Source organism: Pantherophis guttatus, chromosome 2, assembly GCF_059756535.1.
Source record: "Pantherophis guttatus breed Tessera chromosome 2, ASM5975653v1, whole genome shotgun sequence".
Classification (NCBI taxonomy): Eukaryota; Metazoa; Chordata; class Lepidosauria; order Squamata; family Colubridae; genus Pantherophis; species Pantherophis guttatus.
This window is the reverse complement of record NC_142064.1, coordinates 10,685,895-10,703,005: the sequence shown is the minus strand read 5'-3', so window position 1 is coordinate 10,703,005 and position 17,111 is coordinate 10,685,895. Positions and strand designations below refer to the sequence as shown.

At 42.1% G+C, this 17,111-nt stretch overlaps 1 protein-coding gene across 1 annotated transcript in view; it reads right to left on the bottom strand.

Moving 5' to 3' along the window:
• Positions 1 to 14,322, bottom strand: part of LOC117655976 (elongation factor 2-like) — a 41,506-nt gene extending 27,184 nt beyond the window's left edge. The window contains exons 1-2 of the mRNA XM_060690761.2: positions 13,920 to 14,322; positions 3,653 to 3,867 (exon numbers count right to left, since the gene is read on the bottom strand). Of these exons, the coding sequence (XP_060546744.1) occupies positions 3,653 to 3,867; positions 13,920 to 13,922 (218 nt within the window). The 5' untranslated portion in view covers positions 13,923 to 14,322. The remainder of the gene's footprint in view (positions 1 to 3,652; positions 3,868 to 13,919) is intronic.
• Between the last annotated feature and the right edge of the window lie 2,789 nt (positions 14,323 to 17,111).

Below are 17,111 nucleotides of genomic sequence, written 5' to 3'. Positions count from 1 at the left end.
ATTGGAACACTGCTATCCTATCACCCCTAAACCTTCTTTTCATTAGACATCCCCAATTAATTAGACATCCTTGTACATCTCCACCCTAGGCCACCCCAACGATGCCCTTGAAGTGATGTCCCAGTGCCTGCAGGCCGTGCGGGCCTGGATGGGGAGAAACAGGCTCCGACTCAACCCCTCCAAGACCGAGCGGCTGTGGCTTCCAGCATCCCGATATAGCCAGCTGACGCCATCGCTGGCTATTGGGGGCGAATCACTCGCCCCCACGGAGAGGGCTCGTAACTTGGGCGTCCTCCTGGACGCACGGCTGTCTTTAGAAGATCATTTGACGGCCGTGGCCAGGGGGGCTTTTTATCAGGTTCGCCTGATACGCCAGTTGCGCCCCTTTCTAGATCGGGACTCTCTACGCAGAGTCACTCAGGCACTCGTCACTTCCCGCCTGGACTACGCTAACGCTTTCTACATGGGGCTCCCCCTGGGGTGCACCCGGAGGCTCCAGCTGGTCCAGAACGCAGCCGCGCGGGGGATTATGGGGGCGACGAGGCGCTCCCATGTGACACCTCTCCTGCGCGAGCTGCACTGGCTCCCGGTGGTCTTCCGGGTGCGCTTCAAGGTGTTGGTGACCACCTTTAAAGCGCTCCATGGCTTAGGGCCGGGGTACTTACGAGACCGCCTTCTGCCACCAATAGCCTCCCACCAGCCAGTACGCTCGCACAGAGTGGGCCTCCTCAGGGTGCCGTCCGCCAGACAATGTCAGCTGGCGACCCCCAGGGGGAGAGCCTTCTCTGTGGCGGCGCCCACCCTCTGGAACAACCTCCCCCCAGAGTTACGTACAATAACAGACCTCCAGATTTTTCGTCGGGCCCTGAAAACCTATTTATTTCAACTAGCTGGGCTGGCTTGAGTTAAATTTTAAATTGATTTTAAATTGGGTTGTTTTAATTTACGAACAAAATATTTAATCATTTTAAACTGTTTTTTAAATTTTGTATGTTCTGTTTTTTACTTTGGCTGTTCACCGCCCTGAGTCCTATTTGGAGAAGGGCAGTATAGAAATGGAAACAAATAAATAAATAAATTCCTGCAATTATTCTTCATATGTTTTAGATGATTGAATTTGAATTAAACTGTTGAGTTAAATGAAATAAGCTGACCATCTCCATACAGCACATTTAACTTGCTGCCGAATTCATTCATGTTCGCCATTTTCACGATATACTGAACCATAAATCAACCAATTCAATAAATCACAAAAACTCTCGGTGAGGTAAAGTAGTAATTAAGTTTAGTGTGTTGTACACATTCATTCATCCACAAGTCTTTATCTGATTTGCTTCAATGTCTTTTGTAAAGATGTAAAGCCGTGTTTCTCAATCTTGGCAACATTTTAACAAATTGCATCCCTGTTTGGTTTGGTGGCAGCAATGCCTCAGACAGAAAGTCCATACAGAGAGTGGTAAGTGACAATCAAGTTATTATTCTATTCTATTCTATTCTATTCTATTCTATTCTATTCTATTCTATTCTATTCTATTCTAGTCTAGTCTAGTCTAGTCTAGTCTAGTCTAGTCATTATGAAGATGTGTGGACTTCAATTCCCAGAATTCCCCAGCCAGCATGGCTGGCTGGGGGATTCTGGGAGTTGAAGTCCACACATCTTAATGTTGCTAAGGTTGAGAAACACTGATGTAAAGTATATCATGGCATTTCTTTATTTTGTATGCTGCTCGTACAAATAATGCAGAAATTATTTGGGAAAAATTACTTGGGAAAAATAGTGTGGCCTTCATCCTAACCATGTTTGATAAGCCGATGCCATGTTTGTTTCATGTGATGTTAATGCTGGTAGTGCTCGACTTACAACCATTCGTTTAGTGACTGAAGTAACAACAACACTGAAAAAAGTGACTTATGACCGGTTTTCACACCTACCACCGTTGCAGCACCCCCCATGGTCACGTGATCAAAATTCGGGCATTTGGCAACTAACTCATCGTTATGACAGTTGCAATATTTTAAAGCAGCGGTCTCCAACAACTCCAGCTTGGCAGACTGGCAGGAGTGGGGGAGAGCGGATGGTTTCATGTGAGTGGCAGGTGCGTGCACAAGTGCACACAGCTCCATTTGAACAAGTGGTGGGCACGCATGCCCGCCACTCGCACAAATAGAGCTTCACACGCAAGCACGAGCACCTGATGTTCACACAAATTGACCTTCGCACGCATTGCCCGCCTCTTGCGTAGCCCAGTTCTGAACAGGCCACGGCAGTGGTGAAATGTAAAATTTGTTACTACCGGTTCTGTGGGCGTGGCTTGGGGGGTAATGTGACTGGGTGGGCCAAAGAGGTTGTAGAAAAAATGCTTTTAAAAGCCTCTAGTGATCCCAGCTGAGCCGTGCAATCATCAGAGGCTTTTTTTTTTTTACTTTTAAAAGCATTTTTTCGGCCAAAGAAAAAATCGGTGGGTGGGTGGGTGACAGAGATTTTTGCTACCGGTTCTCCGAATCACCCGTTGCCATCGCTACTGGATCAGGCGATCCGGTCCGAACCAGGAGCATTTCATCCCTGGGCCACGGCCTGGTACTGGGCCTCAGCCCTGGGGGTTGAGGACCCCTGTTTTAAAGAGCATGTCAACTTCGAACTGAACCTGGCCGCAGCCATCCTTCTGTTCCTCAGTTGCCACACAGAGGGGGAAGGGGGTTGGAATGCATTCTAGACACAACAAAGAGCTTTCTCCTGAGAACCAAAGTAATCTCTAGTGTCTGGTAACAGATAAGGTTCTGCCAATTAACACAACTGGCCAACGTGACCTGTGACACTTGGAGATGGGGTTATTTCCTAGTTTAATTATACTGAAACCACGGGAAAGGTTTAGATTTGGTTTTCCATTGAAGCTGTGCTGATATGATGTCCTCATTAAAGACGACCTTTGAGAAGGAGCTCAGTCTCAGAGTCCTGATTTGCTTGAGTTTGTTAGTCGGATCCTTGGCAGAGCATTTTACTGGGTGCTACTATGAACAAGAAACAACTTGGCAAGTCTAAGTTACAAGAGTCAGATACTCTAACCCAGGGGTCTGCAACCTTAAACACTCAAAGAGCCATTTGGACCCATTTCCCACAGAAAACAAAACACCGGGAGTCACAAAACCTCGGTGGGCGTGGCCAACTCGACATCACTCACTTTCACCAGTCACATGACTTCCTAGCCATGCCTACCCAGCTGGTCATTAGGGCAGAGAACCGGTTGTTAAAAAAAAAAAAAAAACCCTTTTGACATCTCTCTCTCTCTTCCCCCCTCTCTGTATCTCTCTGTCTCTGCCCCGGCTGCTTCTCCATCCCCTGCCATCGCCTTTATCTTCTCAGGCCAGGCGAGGAGTGACTGGGAGGGGAGGGCGAGGGGTGGGGCCAGCCAGTGGTGGAATCATCCAACAGAGAGCCACAACAGAGGTCCCAAAGAGCCACATGCGGCTCTGGAGCCGCAGGTTGCAGACACCTGCTCTAACCTATAAAATCAGTCAAGAGTGAATTTTTCAAAAAAACCTAGCATAAATCAATTGGAAGTCTGCTGTCTTCAGAACCCTCCATTTGTAACTGGTGTTTAATTTTTGTTTTGATAGTCAAAAAGGACTGCAGATAAAAGTGAACAACACTCACGTAGATTTGATTGTGATACACCTTTCCTGCTCGTCTTTCCGTGTGTCAGTAAATCGTGTTTCACCAGCCCTGGCAGAAGCGATGATACCCGCTTTACACACTAAGGAATCTGTAAGCGTGGACTTGCCATGATCAACATGGGCAATCACCGACATGTTTCTGATGTTGGACTTTTTGTCCATGATCGCTCGGATCTGGTCTACTGTAAAATTCACCTGAAAGTGAAGAACAGAAAGTAAATATAAAGAGACAGGGAACATAACTGGGGAAGGTTTTATTCCATAAATATTTCATAGAAACTAAAACAGAAAGCTTTTGTGGCATTTATTTATGTGCTTTCAAAGGTGATGCTGGCTCTAAGCAACCACACAGAATTTCTCCCTATCTCTTACCTGATTCTTCAGTTCTTCCAACGGTGTACCTATCTTTGCTGTGACTCAGTGGTCCCTAACCCTTCTGGCTCTGAGAACCGGTGGCAGCAATGGGAGAGGGGATGGTTTTGTGTGTGTGTGTGTGCCGCTTGCACAAATGCAGCTTTGTGCGTACACACATTCTTGCATGACCCAGTTCCTAAAGGGCTACGGACCGCTACCAGGCTGCAGACTGCTGTAACTGACTCTATCCTTGCTGCTGGCCTTCATCTCCTCCTCCTCGTTCATTCCATCTTTCCCATCATCAGAGCCTTCTCTAGAGAGCTAAGTCTTCACATAATGCATTAAGACAGGGGTCTCCAACCTTGGCCACTTTACAACTTATAGACTTCAACTCCCAGAATTCTGTGAGTTGAAGTCCACAAGTCGTAAAGTTGCCAAGGTTGCAGACCCCTGCATTAAGATATAATATTAGGCCTCTGTAATATCGATCAGGTGTTTTTTTGTTTTGTTTTTTTTAAATGCCTTTACTGGAATAATATTGTACTGTAGTCCAGCTGAAATGAATTTTGCAATTTTCCTTTTCAACTTTATCTTGGGATCCTAATCATAGCCTAGCATTGCAAACTGTTACTTTTTAACAGAATTAAAACAATGAATTTTAACGTTAATTGTTGCTCAGGTATGCATAGTTAATTCAGTGTCAGAAGCTTTCTGTGCTGCTAGGCTCACTCCTGGCTTTTCAATTAAAAAAAAAACTGATATCATAAAACTATCAAATTAAGCTGTCAGCCATCAATATTCTTGCTTTGTGGAATACAGGATCATAATTATTTCACAGATAGCTAATTATCTAGTGTACTATTCCCATATGAGCAGAACACGCTATGGTGATCTCAAATTCTACCTTTTAAATAACCAAAACAAGTTATAGCAACCGTATTATCAATCCATAGTATCTTCTGTAATTGACTATCATCACACTGCTGAATTATTTTGGCATTTGTTGGGTTTTGTAGTTAAAAATCAGACTTTAACCCAGGGGCGTCCAACCTTGAAAAGGTTACGATTTGTGGACTTCAACTTCTAGAATTCCCCAACCAGTGTGGCTGGCTGGGGAATTCTGGGAGTTAAAGTCCACAGATCTTAACTTTTCCAAGGTCAGATACTCCTGCTTTAACCATTCCTCTCATCAAAGCAATGATATCATTAGCATCTTGCTATAGCAGAACAAGTAAAATTTTTTCTTCAATCATTAGGACTGTTATGCAGTCATTCACTTGGACAATTTTTGCCTGTTTTTGTTGTACTTTCAAAGTTGGGCAGAAAACTTTTTACTTGCCATGCTAGTGAGATGCTAATGATATTGTTGTTTTGATGAGAGGAATGGTTAAAGCAGCGATATCCGACCTTGGAAAAGTTAAGATCTGTGGACTTCAAGTCCCAGAGTTCCTCAGCCGCATTCCAAAGCTGGGAACAGTATATCTAAAGTTCTTGGGCCTTTGGCCTTCCAACTCATCTAAAGCATGGTCTAAAATAAACCAAGCCAGCTGCTTCTTGAGATGTGTGATACTTGGCACTGACAATGCAACTGGAAGGGGCTTGAAGCATAAGACTCAACCAGCATACACTCCCCACTCTGACAATCCCATTTCTCTAGAGCAGGGCTGTCCAACCTTGGCAACTTTAAGACTTGTGGACTTCAACTCCCAGCATTCCCCAGCCAGCATGCAACTTTGCATGCTGGTTGAGGAATTCTGAGAGTTGAAGTCCACAAGTCTTAAAGTTGCCATGCTGGCTGGGGAGTTCTGGGAGTTGAAGTCCACAAGTCTTAAAGTTGCCAAGGTTAGACAGCCCTGCTCTAGAAGGCACAGGAACCTAAGTGTTCATTTGTGAAAGCTCTCACCATGCCTTGATTCAGCAGCGTGTGCATGTCCCTGGGCCAGAGAGAGAAGGGCAACCGGCTGACAGTTACAATTGTGGAGTTAACCAGCAAGGGCAGCCAAAGTCTGTGAAGTCCCTCCATTTCTACAAAGAGTTGTCAGTTATGATTAAAGTAACTGCAAATTTTTTACTTGCTAAGTCGCCATGGAGATGATGGCACTAAGGATGATATATTAAGCATGTATGCCGTCCAATTGTGGATCTTTTGCATGGAATGAGATTTTATTACAAAGCAAAATGGTAGTGGAGGATTATAAAAAGAAGATAGAGAATTTTTTAAAGAACAATCTTAATAAAAAATATAAAAGTAAGAAGATTTGGGGTATAAGTGAAGCTCTTGTAAGAGGGTATTTTATACAACACAATAGCAGATTTAAAAAGAAAAAGGAAGAAAATATACTAATGATTCTGAGTGAGATTGAAAAAAAAAATCTTTAAAATTCTCCAGGGATGACAACTATTATTCACCAAATTAAGCTTTTACAGATGCAATTATCTATGTTAGCAGTGAGAGAGAGGGAATTAAAGATGAACTTGTAAGACAAAGACATTTTGAATCTGCAAATAAACCAGAGATGGTTGGCATATAAAATTTTAAAAAAAAGAAATGTTACGTTAAAAGTTACAAAAAGGAAATACTGTAAGTACAGATAATGCAAATATGCAAAATGTGTTTCTTCCCTATGATACAAAGGTCAAGAAATACCTTTGGACAAAGTGGATGAATGCTAGCAGAGATTACTGAAGGTTACTGACAATCAAAGATAATTTTTGAATGGACCTTTAACAATACAGATGAAGCTATCAAAAAGACTAAAAACAGAAGAATTATTTATTTATGGTTTTGATAATTAGGATGAATAGATTACAGAAAGAAAATCATGATAACTTTAGAAAAAGAGGTAAATTTATAATTGTATTTATAACTGCTATAAAGCAGATCTGAACCCACTTTTTTATCTTTTTTTCTTTTCTTTTTTCTTTTTCAATTTTCCTTTGATTTATTTCTTTTTTACTTTAAATTGGTTTGCATTAGATTTTATCTTTATCTGTTTAAGAGTTTCAATAAAATTATGTATGTATGTATATATGTATGTATATAAAAGGAATTGCCCTTAGCTATTTTTCGATCGCAGCTTTTAGTAGCTGTATGTGTAAAGAGCTTACAGGATAAGCTTAGATAATAAAAGTTTATTGTACTGTACCTCTTACTGTGAAAACGTTTTATAATATTAGTTTTCAGTCCCATTACAGTGTAAAACTCGCACTAGGATTTATTTCTGGGTAACTGAGCAGAGTAATCTTCCTATAACCCAGAGTATCTCTACCACCCTCTTAATGTCAGTATTGTTAAACATCAGTTTTTTAAGAGTTATATATTTGATCTATTAATGAAAGCCATTGTTGAGGATCCATTCTGTTTCTTTCCCACTTTTATTTACTGCTATACAGGGGGAAAGAAAGAATAAATAAATACGATGATATTTCTGTCAATGGGAGAGACATATCGATTCAGATTCTCAGTCATCCAGGTCATGGTTGTTCCAAAAAGGTGCTTTTTCAAAAGGCAACTGGACTTTCGTTGTTTTTGCTTGAAGACATTTCACTTCTCATCCAAGAAGCTTCTTCAATTCTGAAGAAGCTGCAGAAGTTCTGAAGAACTGAAGAAGCTGCAGAAGTTCTGAAGAACTGAAGAAGCTTCTTGGATGAGAAGCAAAACGTCTTCAAGCAAAACCATAGGAAGTCCAGTTGCCACCTTTGGGACAATGGGAGGGACAGTTTACTGAATTGGAAAGCAATTATTTTGGCTTAGCCAAATGCATGAACCTGGTTTTCTATATACAGAAGAGACACTTATTTGTTATTTGCTTATTTATTAAATCTAGAAGGGTGCACAACTTTATCAAGACTCTGGGCTGGGTATAATATCAATACTTCAAACCCATTCGAAAGAACCACAAAAGTCTGGAGAAGAATAAACACAAAGTCCTGGGGGGGAGGGGGGGTTGTTAAGGGCCTGTTTAAACAAAAGCAAAGTGTGAAGGTCAGAATGCAAACAATGAAATTGAAACATACAAGATGTTCAACTTGCTCCTACTTTTGGTTTTTCCTCATGCAGACTAAGGAAGCAGCTGACAACGATTTCACAAGACTCTGGATATTGCTATCCCATTATCTCTGATCACTGCTCATTGAATTTATGAGAGTTGCAGTCCAGTATCATCTATACAAAAGCAGATTTCTTATCTACACCTGATGAGAATTTGCTGCAAACATGCTACAAAAATCCGTAACCCCTAAAAAGGCAATACTTTGTAAAATAATGCTTAAAGCTAATAAACAAGTCTTCTCACAGAAAAGAATTTGTCCTCTTCATGGCTGTTTTTGGCACTCAAGAGATGCACTAAAAGAGAGAAGTGAAGAAATATGGGTGCCTTTCATTACATGGTTGTCATAGGCAGATTGTGATTCATATTATTATTATTATTATTATTATTATTATTATTATTATTATTATTATTATTATTATTATTATTATTATTATTTAGATTTAGATTTATATGCCGCCCTTCTCTGGAGACTCAGGGCAGCTTACAATGCATTAAGCAATAGCCTTCATGTATATACCTGCTTAGTAGGGCTTTCGGGGCCCCCCAAGCGGTGTTCTTTTTTATACAAAGTCAGCTTATTGCCCCCACAATCCGGGTCCTCATTTTACCTACCTCGGAAGAACGGAAGGCTGAGTCAACCTTGAGCCTGGTGAGATTTGAACTTGCACTAATTGCAGGCAGCTGGCAACTTAAGTGCTACTTTAACAGCACTTAGTCCACTGCGCCACCAGGCTCAGTGATTAACAAAGTCAGGTAGGAGGTCCAATGAACAAAATCCTTTTTTTAAAAAAATTAATAAATATACACGGAGGTTTTATGCCAAGCAGATAAAACCATCTGGTAAAGTAGCCATCTAACTTAGCCCTTAGATCAGGGGTCACCCAACCTCTGGGCCGTAGCCCACTACTGGGCTGCGTCCTATTGATTCTGTCATCTGCACCTCCATAACTGTCTGGTTTGGCTTTGCAACCCAACAAGGCAGACACAGACTTCAGAGGGTAATTAGAACTGCAGAAGAATTGCTAGCAACCTGCCTTCCATGGAGGACCTGTATACTGCGCGAGTCAAAAAGAGGGCTGTGAAAATATTTACAGACCCCTCGCATCCTGGACATAAATTGTTTCAACTTCTACCCTCAAGATGCTATAGAGCACTGCACACCAGAACAACTAGACACAAGAACAGTTTTTCCCCCATGCCATCACTCTGTTAAACAACTAATTTCCACAACAGTCAAACTATTTACTATACTACTAGTATTACTATTATTCCTCTCATCCTTCCTATTACCTACGGTATTTCCTTTTCTACTTATGACTGTAACTTTGTTGCTTGTATCTTTACGATTTATATATTGTTTTATTTAGTTTACTAGTGTGATTTATGTTGATTGCTTATATAATATCCTATGACTATCACTAAGTGTTGTATCTTATGATTCATGATGAATGTATTTATGATGACCACGAGCATGATTCATCACTTATATCTTTATGTACACTAAGAGCATATGTACCAAAGACAAATTCCTTGTGTGTTCAGCCACACTTGACCAATAAAGAATTCTATTTCCCATTCCATTCCATTTTTTCTTTATTCTATTCTGTTGTGTTGTATTGTTGTGTTGTGTTCTGTTCTGTTCTCAACAGGACCGTATGAGCGGCAGGCCGGCGTGCATGCAGCTCAACATGCACAAGCTGAGCTGCCCATGCATGGCCGTACACGCCAGCCCACTGCTCGCACGAGTATTTAAACTGTTGTAAGACGAGGACTATTTGTATATGCTAAATAATGATAATAATTGTAAGCCACTAACTTAATAAGATTCCAAGTCTCTTCGGTCTTACATCTTTATACTTGCTTATCTTTTTAGCAAAACCTAAGCGCTAATGTAGCTCTACTTTTAACTAAATCTGTCCTGATGCTCCTTTTGTACACTTCTACCCGATAATCCCAGCCAGGCCAGACCCAAAGTCTCAGTCTCAGTCTCTCTCTCTCTCTCTCTCTCTCTCTCTCTCTCTCTCTCTCTCTCTCTCTCTCTCTCTCTCTCTCTCTCTCTCTCTCTCCCTCCCTCCCTCCCTCCCTCCCTCCCTCCCTCTCCCTCCCTCCCTCTCTCTGCTGTAGCCTGGCAGTGCTCAACTCTGATTCCTGAAGCACTCCTATCAATGCTCTGGGTGTCCAGGTGAGATCTGCCAGCATCATGACCACACTGAAGCATGGCTGGTGCACTTCCTAGGGTGAGCTCTTCCTGAATCGGTCCATGCTGAAGCTGCATCAGATGAACTTGTGAGACTTCTGGGCTCTCCTGCTGCTGGCAGCATCATCATCAGCTGCTTTCTTTGTCCCACCCCTCTTACCTGTCACTGAGCCACTGCTATCTCCAATGCTTCTCTGCCCTTTCAAAGTTGCACAGCAGATATTTCCTTTTCCCCTTGGCCTTGTTTTTTAACTCTTTTCTTTCTTCTCCTCCAGCTTCCTGGTATCTCAGTGGACGAACCCTGCCACAAAACTCTCTTCTGAGGCAACCAGGCTCCTTCCTAAAACTCTTTCTTCATAGCAAGGTAGAGCCCTTAAAAGAATCCAGGTAGGATTCTTTTGTATGGCATTCTTGGTGCCATCCAGCCCACACTTTCAAATTGATGCAGACTGTCTTGGACTCTTAGTTTATGACACGCTGATTTGGGGAGATGGAATGGAATGGATTGGAAATTAAATAGAAAAGAATTGGAATTGGAATTGGAATTGGAATTGGAGTGGAGTGGAGTGGAGTGGAGTGGAGTGGAGTGGAGTGGAGTGGAATAGAATAGAATAGAATAGAATAGAATAGAATAGAATAGAATAGAATAGAATAGAATAGAATAGAATAGAATAGAATAGAAATATAGAAAGAGTGCAGAGAAGAGCAAAAAAGATGATGAGGGGACTGAAGGCTAAAACATACGAGGAACGGTTGCCGGAATTGGGTATGTCTAGTTTAATGAAAAGGAGGACTACAAGTGATATGATAGCAGTCTTCCAACTTTTTAGGGGCTGCCACAAAGAAGAGGGGCTCAACTCATTCTCCAAAGCACCTGAGGGCAGGACAAGAAGCAATGGATGGGAAGGAATCAACAAGAGGACCAACCTAGAACTAAGGAGAATTCTTCACATAGTTACTAGAATTAACTTAGTGGAACAGCTTGCCTCCAGATGTTGTGGGTACTCCATCACTGGAGGTTTTTAAGAAGAGATTGGACAGCCATTTGTCTGAAATGGTATAGGGTCTGCTGCTTGAGCAGGGGGTTGGACTAGAAGACCTCCAAGGTCCCTTGCAATTCTGTTAATAATATAAGGCTCAATTCTTAATGCACATTTGCACATGTTATGCTGGACTACAAGAGAGTTGGACAGTTTGTGGTTCAGAATCTTTTTCAGAATGCAGCCATTGTCATATGTTGTATGAATATGTTCATTACCTTAAGTTATAACATGGATTATTGTGGGAGGGAGCGCATAGGACAGTACATATACCCAGCAAATGTGGTTTATCCACACAAATTGAAATGCTACCTGAAACTCAGCCATTTTGTGCAAATATCTGTGGCAAAAGTCTAGACATTTATTTGGAAACAGGCTCTATTTTAGACAGTTCAAGACATCTCAGAATAAACCCAGCAAGGATTAGGACACGTGAATTTAAGAAATTACTGCTTTCTCTTAAAATATGCCAATATTATACTAAATAAACCAGATTAGAGCCACACAGACTCTCAGAACAAGGATAATGTTACGAGTCTACTTTATAGGTAAGGATTACTGAGAAAGCATGTAACAGTTAACACTTTAAATACTCTAAATATAAATTCTCATCCTTGAAAGCCACCTTCATTCTGTCTTTGGGTAAAATGCAACATTCTGATTGTGTTTCTTTAAATACGCTTGCTACATTCTGCAGCTATTTAAAGCTATGCAGATGGGGGTGGGGAAACTATCCCCCCCCCAACATTCTTGCAGTTCCTACTGCAGTATAAAAGATACTAAGAAAACACAGCTAATTTTTTACTGGACAATTCAGAGAATTGACATAGAAAAAGATAGCAATTAATTTACTTATTTTAAATACATAATGTGTTCTCTAGTTCACCACCTCAAATGTTTGTGCCTTAAATAACCTTGTGCAGTATTTCAAGGGACCCACAAAAGTCACTGCAATGAACATGTACTAGGATGAGCATAAACAGATGATATTTTTTAGTATATGAATAATAGAGGAAGGAGGGCATTTATGAAGCTATTTAGAATATCAAGAAAGAAGTCCATATCTAAAATATAAATGATTTGGGGGGGAAATTAAAGCAAATATATCATCTTTGGGGTTCTGGATAGCCAATACATACAGGACATATTCTTCCAAATATTTCTTCAATGTTACAGAATAGCCCTTTAACAGGCCAATATTGTAAACAATGCTAGCAATCAAAGGAAAATCCCCTTGAATCAAGGAGGAAAAAAAAAGCCACAATCATATACAACAGTGTCCAACTCATAGTGAGATTTTAAAAAAATATTAGAGGAGACATTGGAGGGGGGGAAAAGGACTTGCACTGCTCAGATGCTTCAGTAAATAATTATAATAATGATAAATAGTCTGGAAAGTGAACATTGCAGCCTAGAAGAGAAAGAATGGTAAAAAATCGCAAAATACAAAGAGCCGCAAATAGAAGTAGAGAGCAACTGTGGCAAAAGGAAGCAGAGATAGTAAGTATCAATAGCAATAAGGTGCCTTAGGTGCAATCCCAAAACATCTGGAGCGTTATTTGAACCACCACTGGCTTTGACAAAAATCCTCAACTGCAAAAAAGACCGCTCTCGCCTTGGAACAATTTACATCCTGCGACGGATACCATCATCATCATCATTATTATTATTTAATCTTTAGTGAGATTCACAGCCTTTGAGGCTGGTTAATAGCTCAGCAGCTCGAGTCCTAACCAAGGACCTAAGAACTGTTAAGGTATCGTCGGAGGATGTAAGCTGTTCCGAGTAAGGTGGTTTTTTGTAGAGTCAACATGTTCAAGTCCAGTAAATTTAGAATTTCTAAATAGCGGGGTAGCCCTTTGGGTATTGCTCCAAGGGCTCCAATTATTATTATTGTTATTATTATTATTGTTATTATTATTATTATTATTGTTATTATTATTATTATTATTATTCATCTGCCTATCCTGGGTGGTTGGGAAGGGACCTCCACAGGTGGCCCAAAATGCCAAATCCAGCCCTGAACATCTGGCTGGCTGTGCAGCCAACCTTAACCATAATAAAATATTGCCATGATGATGCCCGAGTTAACTTCCAGCTTTTTTAAAGGAATGAGGCATCCAAGTGGATCTTTTTATCAGCTGTGTTGGGCTCATCCTCAGCGCAAGGGATGATGGGCTTTGTAGTCCCTGGCAAGCAGCGCAAGGAGGAAACCCACCCCCCACTCCCCCAACAATCTTCCAGCATCCAGCCCACCCTTAGTGGGCAACCCTTTTTTAATCAGGCAATTCCTCCCTGCCCCCCCCCCTCAAATACCCCACATCCTCTAGGGAGGATGTCACTGACATCATCCTGACATGGGTCCTGCAATAGGAATGGCGGCGGCGGCGGCTGGAGGGTGGGGGGTAATAGAGAGAGAGAGAGAGAGAGCGACCAACTGCCCTGAAAATGGCTGTCGGAGAGGCCGGGGCCAGGGTGGGGTCTCCAGGAAAGAAGGGCTGGTACGGACCCCAAGGGCGCCCGCGTCACCAAATGGGGCTGCCAGGAGGTCGCCGGCCTTCTCCCCTCGGGGTATCGCGCCTTTTCGCCCGGGGTACCGCTCACCATTTTGGCGGATGGTTCTCGATTGCTCCGCTCCGCCGCCGCCTCAGAAACCGCCGCCGCCGCCGCCGCCTCAGACCGCGGAGGTCGGAGAGAGCCGAAGAGAGGAGGAGGAGGAGGAGGGGAGAGAGAGAAAAAAAAAACGCCAAGACCACCAACGGGTGCGGGGAATCCTAGAGCGGACACAACAAAGGCGGAGGTCGTGGTGGGGGAGGAGACCCTCTGGTATGCAGATTTCAATCTATGGTCTGCAGCTCGGGCTCTGGGAGGGAGGGGGCCGGCGCGCGGTCCTCCGGAAAGCGCGTTCGTGTTGGTGCCGCCGGCGCCGGTTTTCCCACGCTCCCTCTTAGCCCCCCCCTCCCCTCCGCCGTTATCTTCACGGCGCAGCGCTGGGTGTTTCGGAGGGAGGGAGCGGCCCCGCACGTCATTTATTTATTTATTTATTTATTTATTTATTTATTTATTTATTTATTTTTGCAAATGATCAGTACAGACAGTCCTCCACTTACAACACTTCCTTTTTTTTTTTTTTTTTTTGGGAAAAATATTTTTTATTGTTTTTTTTCCAAACATAAACATAAAATAAATCTTTTAAGAACGAAGTCTTGAGCCAGCCATAGATAGGTACCAATCGCTTAGGTCCCTTTAACAAGCTCTATTCTCAATTTCCCCGTTTACATCTTTTAAAATTAAAAATCAAAACTCAAAATTTTTAACACCAATTCTAACATCTTATTCTAAACCAGTCTATTGTATCACCCAAAACCTTAATTTCCAAATAAACTCTACTCGTTTTTTTATATCCAATTTATCAATCAAAATTCTATCTAGATTAATTCCCTCCCGTACATCTTTTAACCTAAAAATCAAAAACACAAGTTTTAAAAATATTCTAACCTCTTAATCAAAGTATTTACCTCACATTTTATCACCACAAATCTTAATTCCCACATATGTAAACTCTTATTTTTATTTCAACTTATAAATAAAAATTTTATCTATATTCCTTAATATCTAGACCCATTTCAACAAGTCTTAAACTTTAGCAATTACACTTAATTCTCTCTTTTTTTAAAATTGTTATCTAATATACATTTCAATTTACACTTACAACACTTCCTTTAGTGACTGTTCAGAGTTACAATGGCACTGAAAAAAAAATGTGACTTGGGACCGTTTTTTCCACAGTTACGACCATTTGCGGCGATTTCCCCATGGTCACATGATCAAAATTCAGATGCTTGGCAGCGGGTTCCTATTGATGACCTTGGCTGTGTCCCAAGATCATTGTGAATCCCCTTTATGCGACCTTCTGATGAGCAACGTCAACGGGGAAGCCAGATTCGCTTTACATCCAGGTTCCTAATTTATCAACGGCAGGGATTCCCTTAACGGTGGCAAGAAAAGTCGTAAAATGGGGGCAAAACTCACTGAACAAATCTCTCTTATCTTGCTTAATGTCTGTGAAGATTCTGTCATCCATCCAGGTCATGGTTTGTTTGTTTGTTTGTTTGTTTGTTTGTTTGTTTGTTTGTTTGTTTATTTATTTATTTATTTATTCATTCATTCATTCATTCATTCATTCATTCATTCATTCATTCATTCATTCAATTTCTATACCGCCCTTTTCCCGAAGGACTCAGGGCGGTGAACAGTTAAAATAACATACATATAAAATGTGAATATGAGATGATTAAGCCAATTTGGTTCATCGGTTAAGAATTTTCAGCATAAAGATTTAGAAAAATTAGAAGAGATTTATGCCAGCCCGGCTTGGTGAAAGAGGAAGGTCTTAAGTGCATGACGGAAAGTACGAAGATCTGGGATCATTCGTATCCCTGGGGGTAACCTGTTCCAAAGGGTAGATGCCCCCACAGAAAAGGCTCTTTCTCTGGGAACCACCAGTCGACATTGCTTTAGTGATGGTACCCTGAGGAGGCCCACCCTGTGGGAGCGTACTGGTTGGTGGGAGGTTATTGGTTGCAGAAGGTGGTCTCGTAAGTGCCCAGGTCCTAAGCCATGGAGCACTTTAAAGGTAAGAACCAACACCTTGAAGCGCACTCGGAAGACCACCGGGAGCCAGTGCAGCTCGCATAGGAGAGGTGTTACATGTGAACGCCATGTCGCTCCCAATATCACCCGCGCAGCTGCATTCTGGACCAGTTGGAGCCTCCACGTGCACCTCAAGGGGAACCCCATGTAGAGAGCATTACAGTAGTCCAGTCGAGAAGTGACAAGGGCATGAGTGACTGTGCGTAAGGAGTCCCGATCTAGAAAGGGTCGCAACTGGCGAATCAGACGAACCTGATAGAAAGCTCCCCTGGCCACCTTGTCCCAAAGGTGTTTTTTTTTTCAAGAGGCAATTGGAATTTCTGATTTTTTTTTTCTTTTGAAGACGTTTTGCTTCTCATGCAAGAAGCTTCTTCAGCTCTGACTGGATGGTGGGGAATGGAAGGATTTATACTCCTTGCAGACAGCTGGTCATTTGCATCCTTTTAGCGGATCATTAAGGTCACCTGGAGGTTTATCTGTGTCCTCAGGGTCACCTGAGTGGTGCAAATTGGTGTGGAGCCTTTTTAGAACTGTTGAAAGAACTGTATTGTAGAGTGGAGAGAAATGATGTTGTATCCATCCCCCTTTGTTGAGAGAGGGCTGTTCAATTTTGACATAGATGGCCTCTAACCCCCTCTTTCAAACCATTGTCCCTGCTAAAAGGATGCAAATGGCCAGCTGTCTGCAAGGAATATAAATCCTTCCATTCCCCACCATCCAGTCAGAGCTGAAGAAGCTTCTTGGATGAGAAGCAAAACGTCTTCAAAAGAAAAACCAGAAAAATCCACTTGCCTCTTGAAAAACAACAACTTTGCAACAAATGTCTCACTTAACAACAGAAATGTTGGGCTCAATTGTGGTTGTAAATCGAGAACTACCCATATGATCACGATCAGTATTTGCAAGATCAAGGGGCACGTCGAGCGTCGTAGTAATAAACCAGGGGTGGGTTCTAAATTTTTTTACTACCGGTTCTGTGGGTGTGGCTTATTCTGTGGGTGTGGCTTGGAGGTCATGTGACTAGGTGGGCGTGGCTAGCTGGTCAGAGTCATTTCTGGAAGGTCCTCGCACTTACGACCAGTCCTCGCATTTACGACCCGACTCATTTGTTTGCTTTGAAGCCCCGCGGCAAGAGTTTAAACA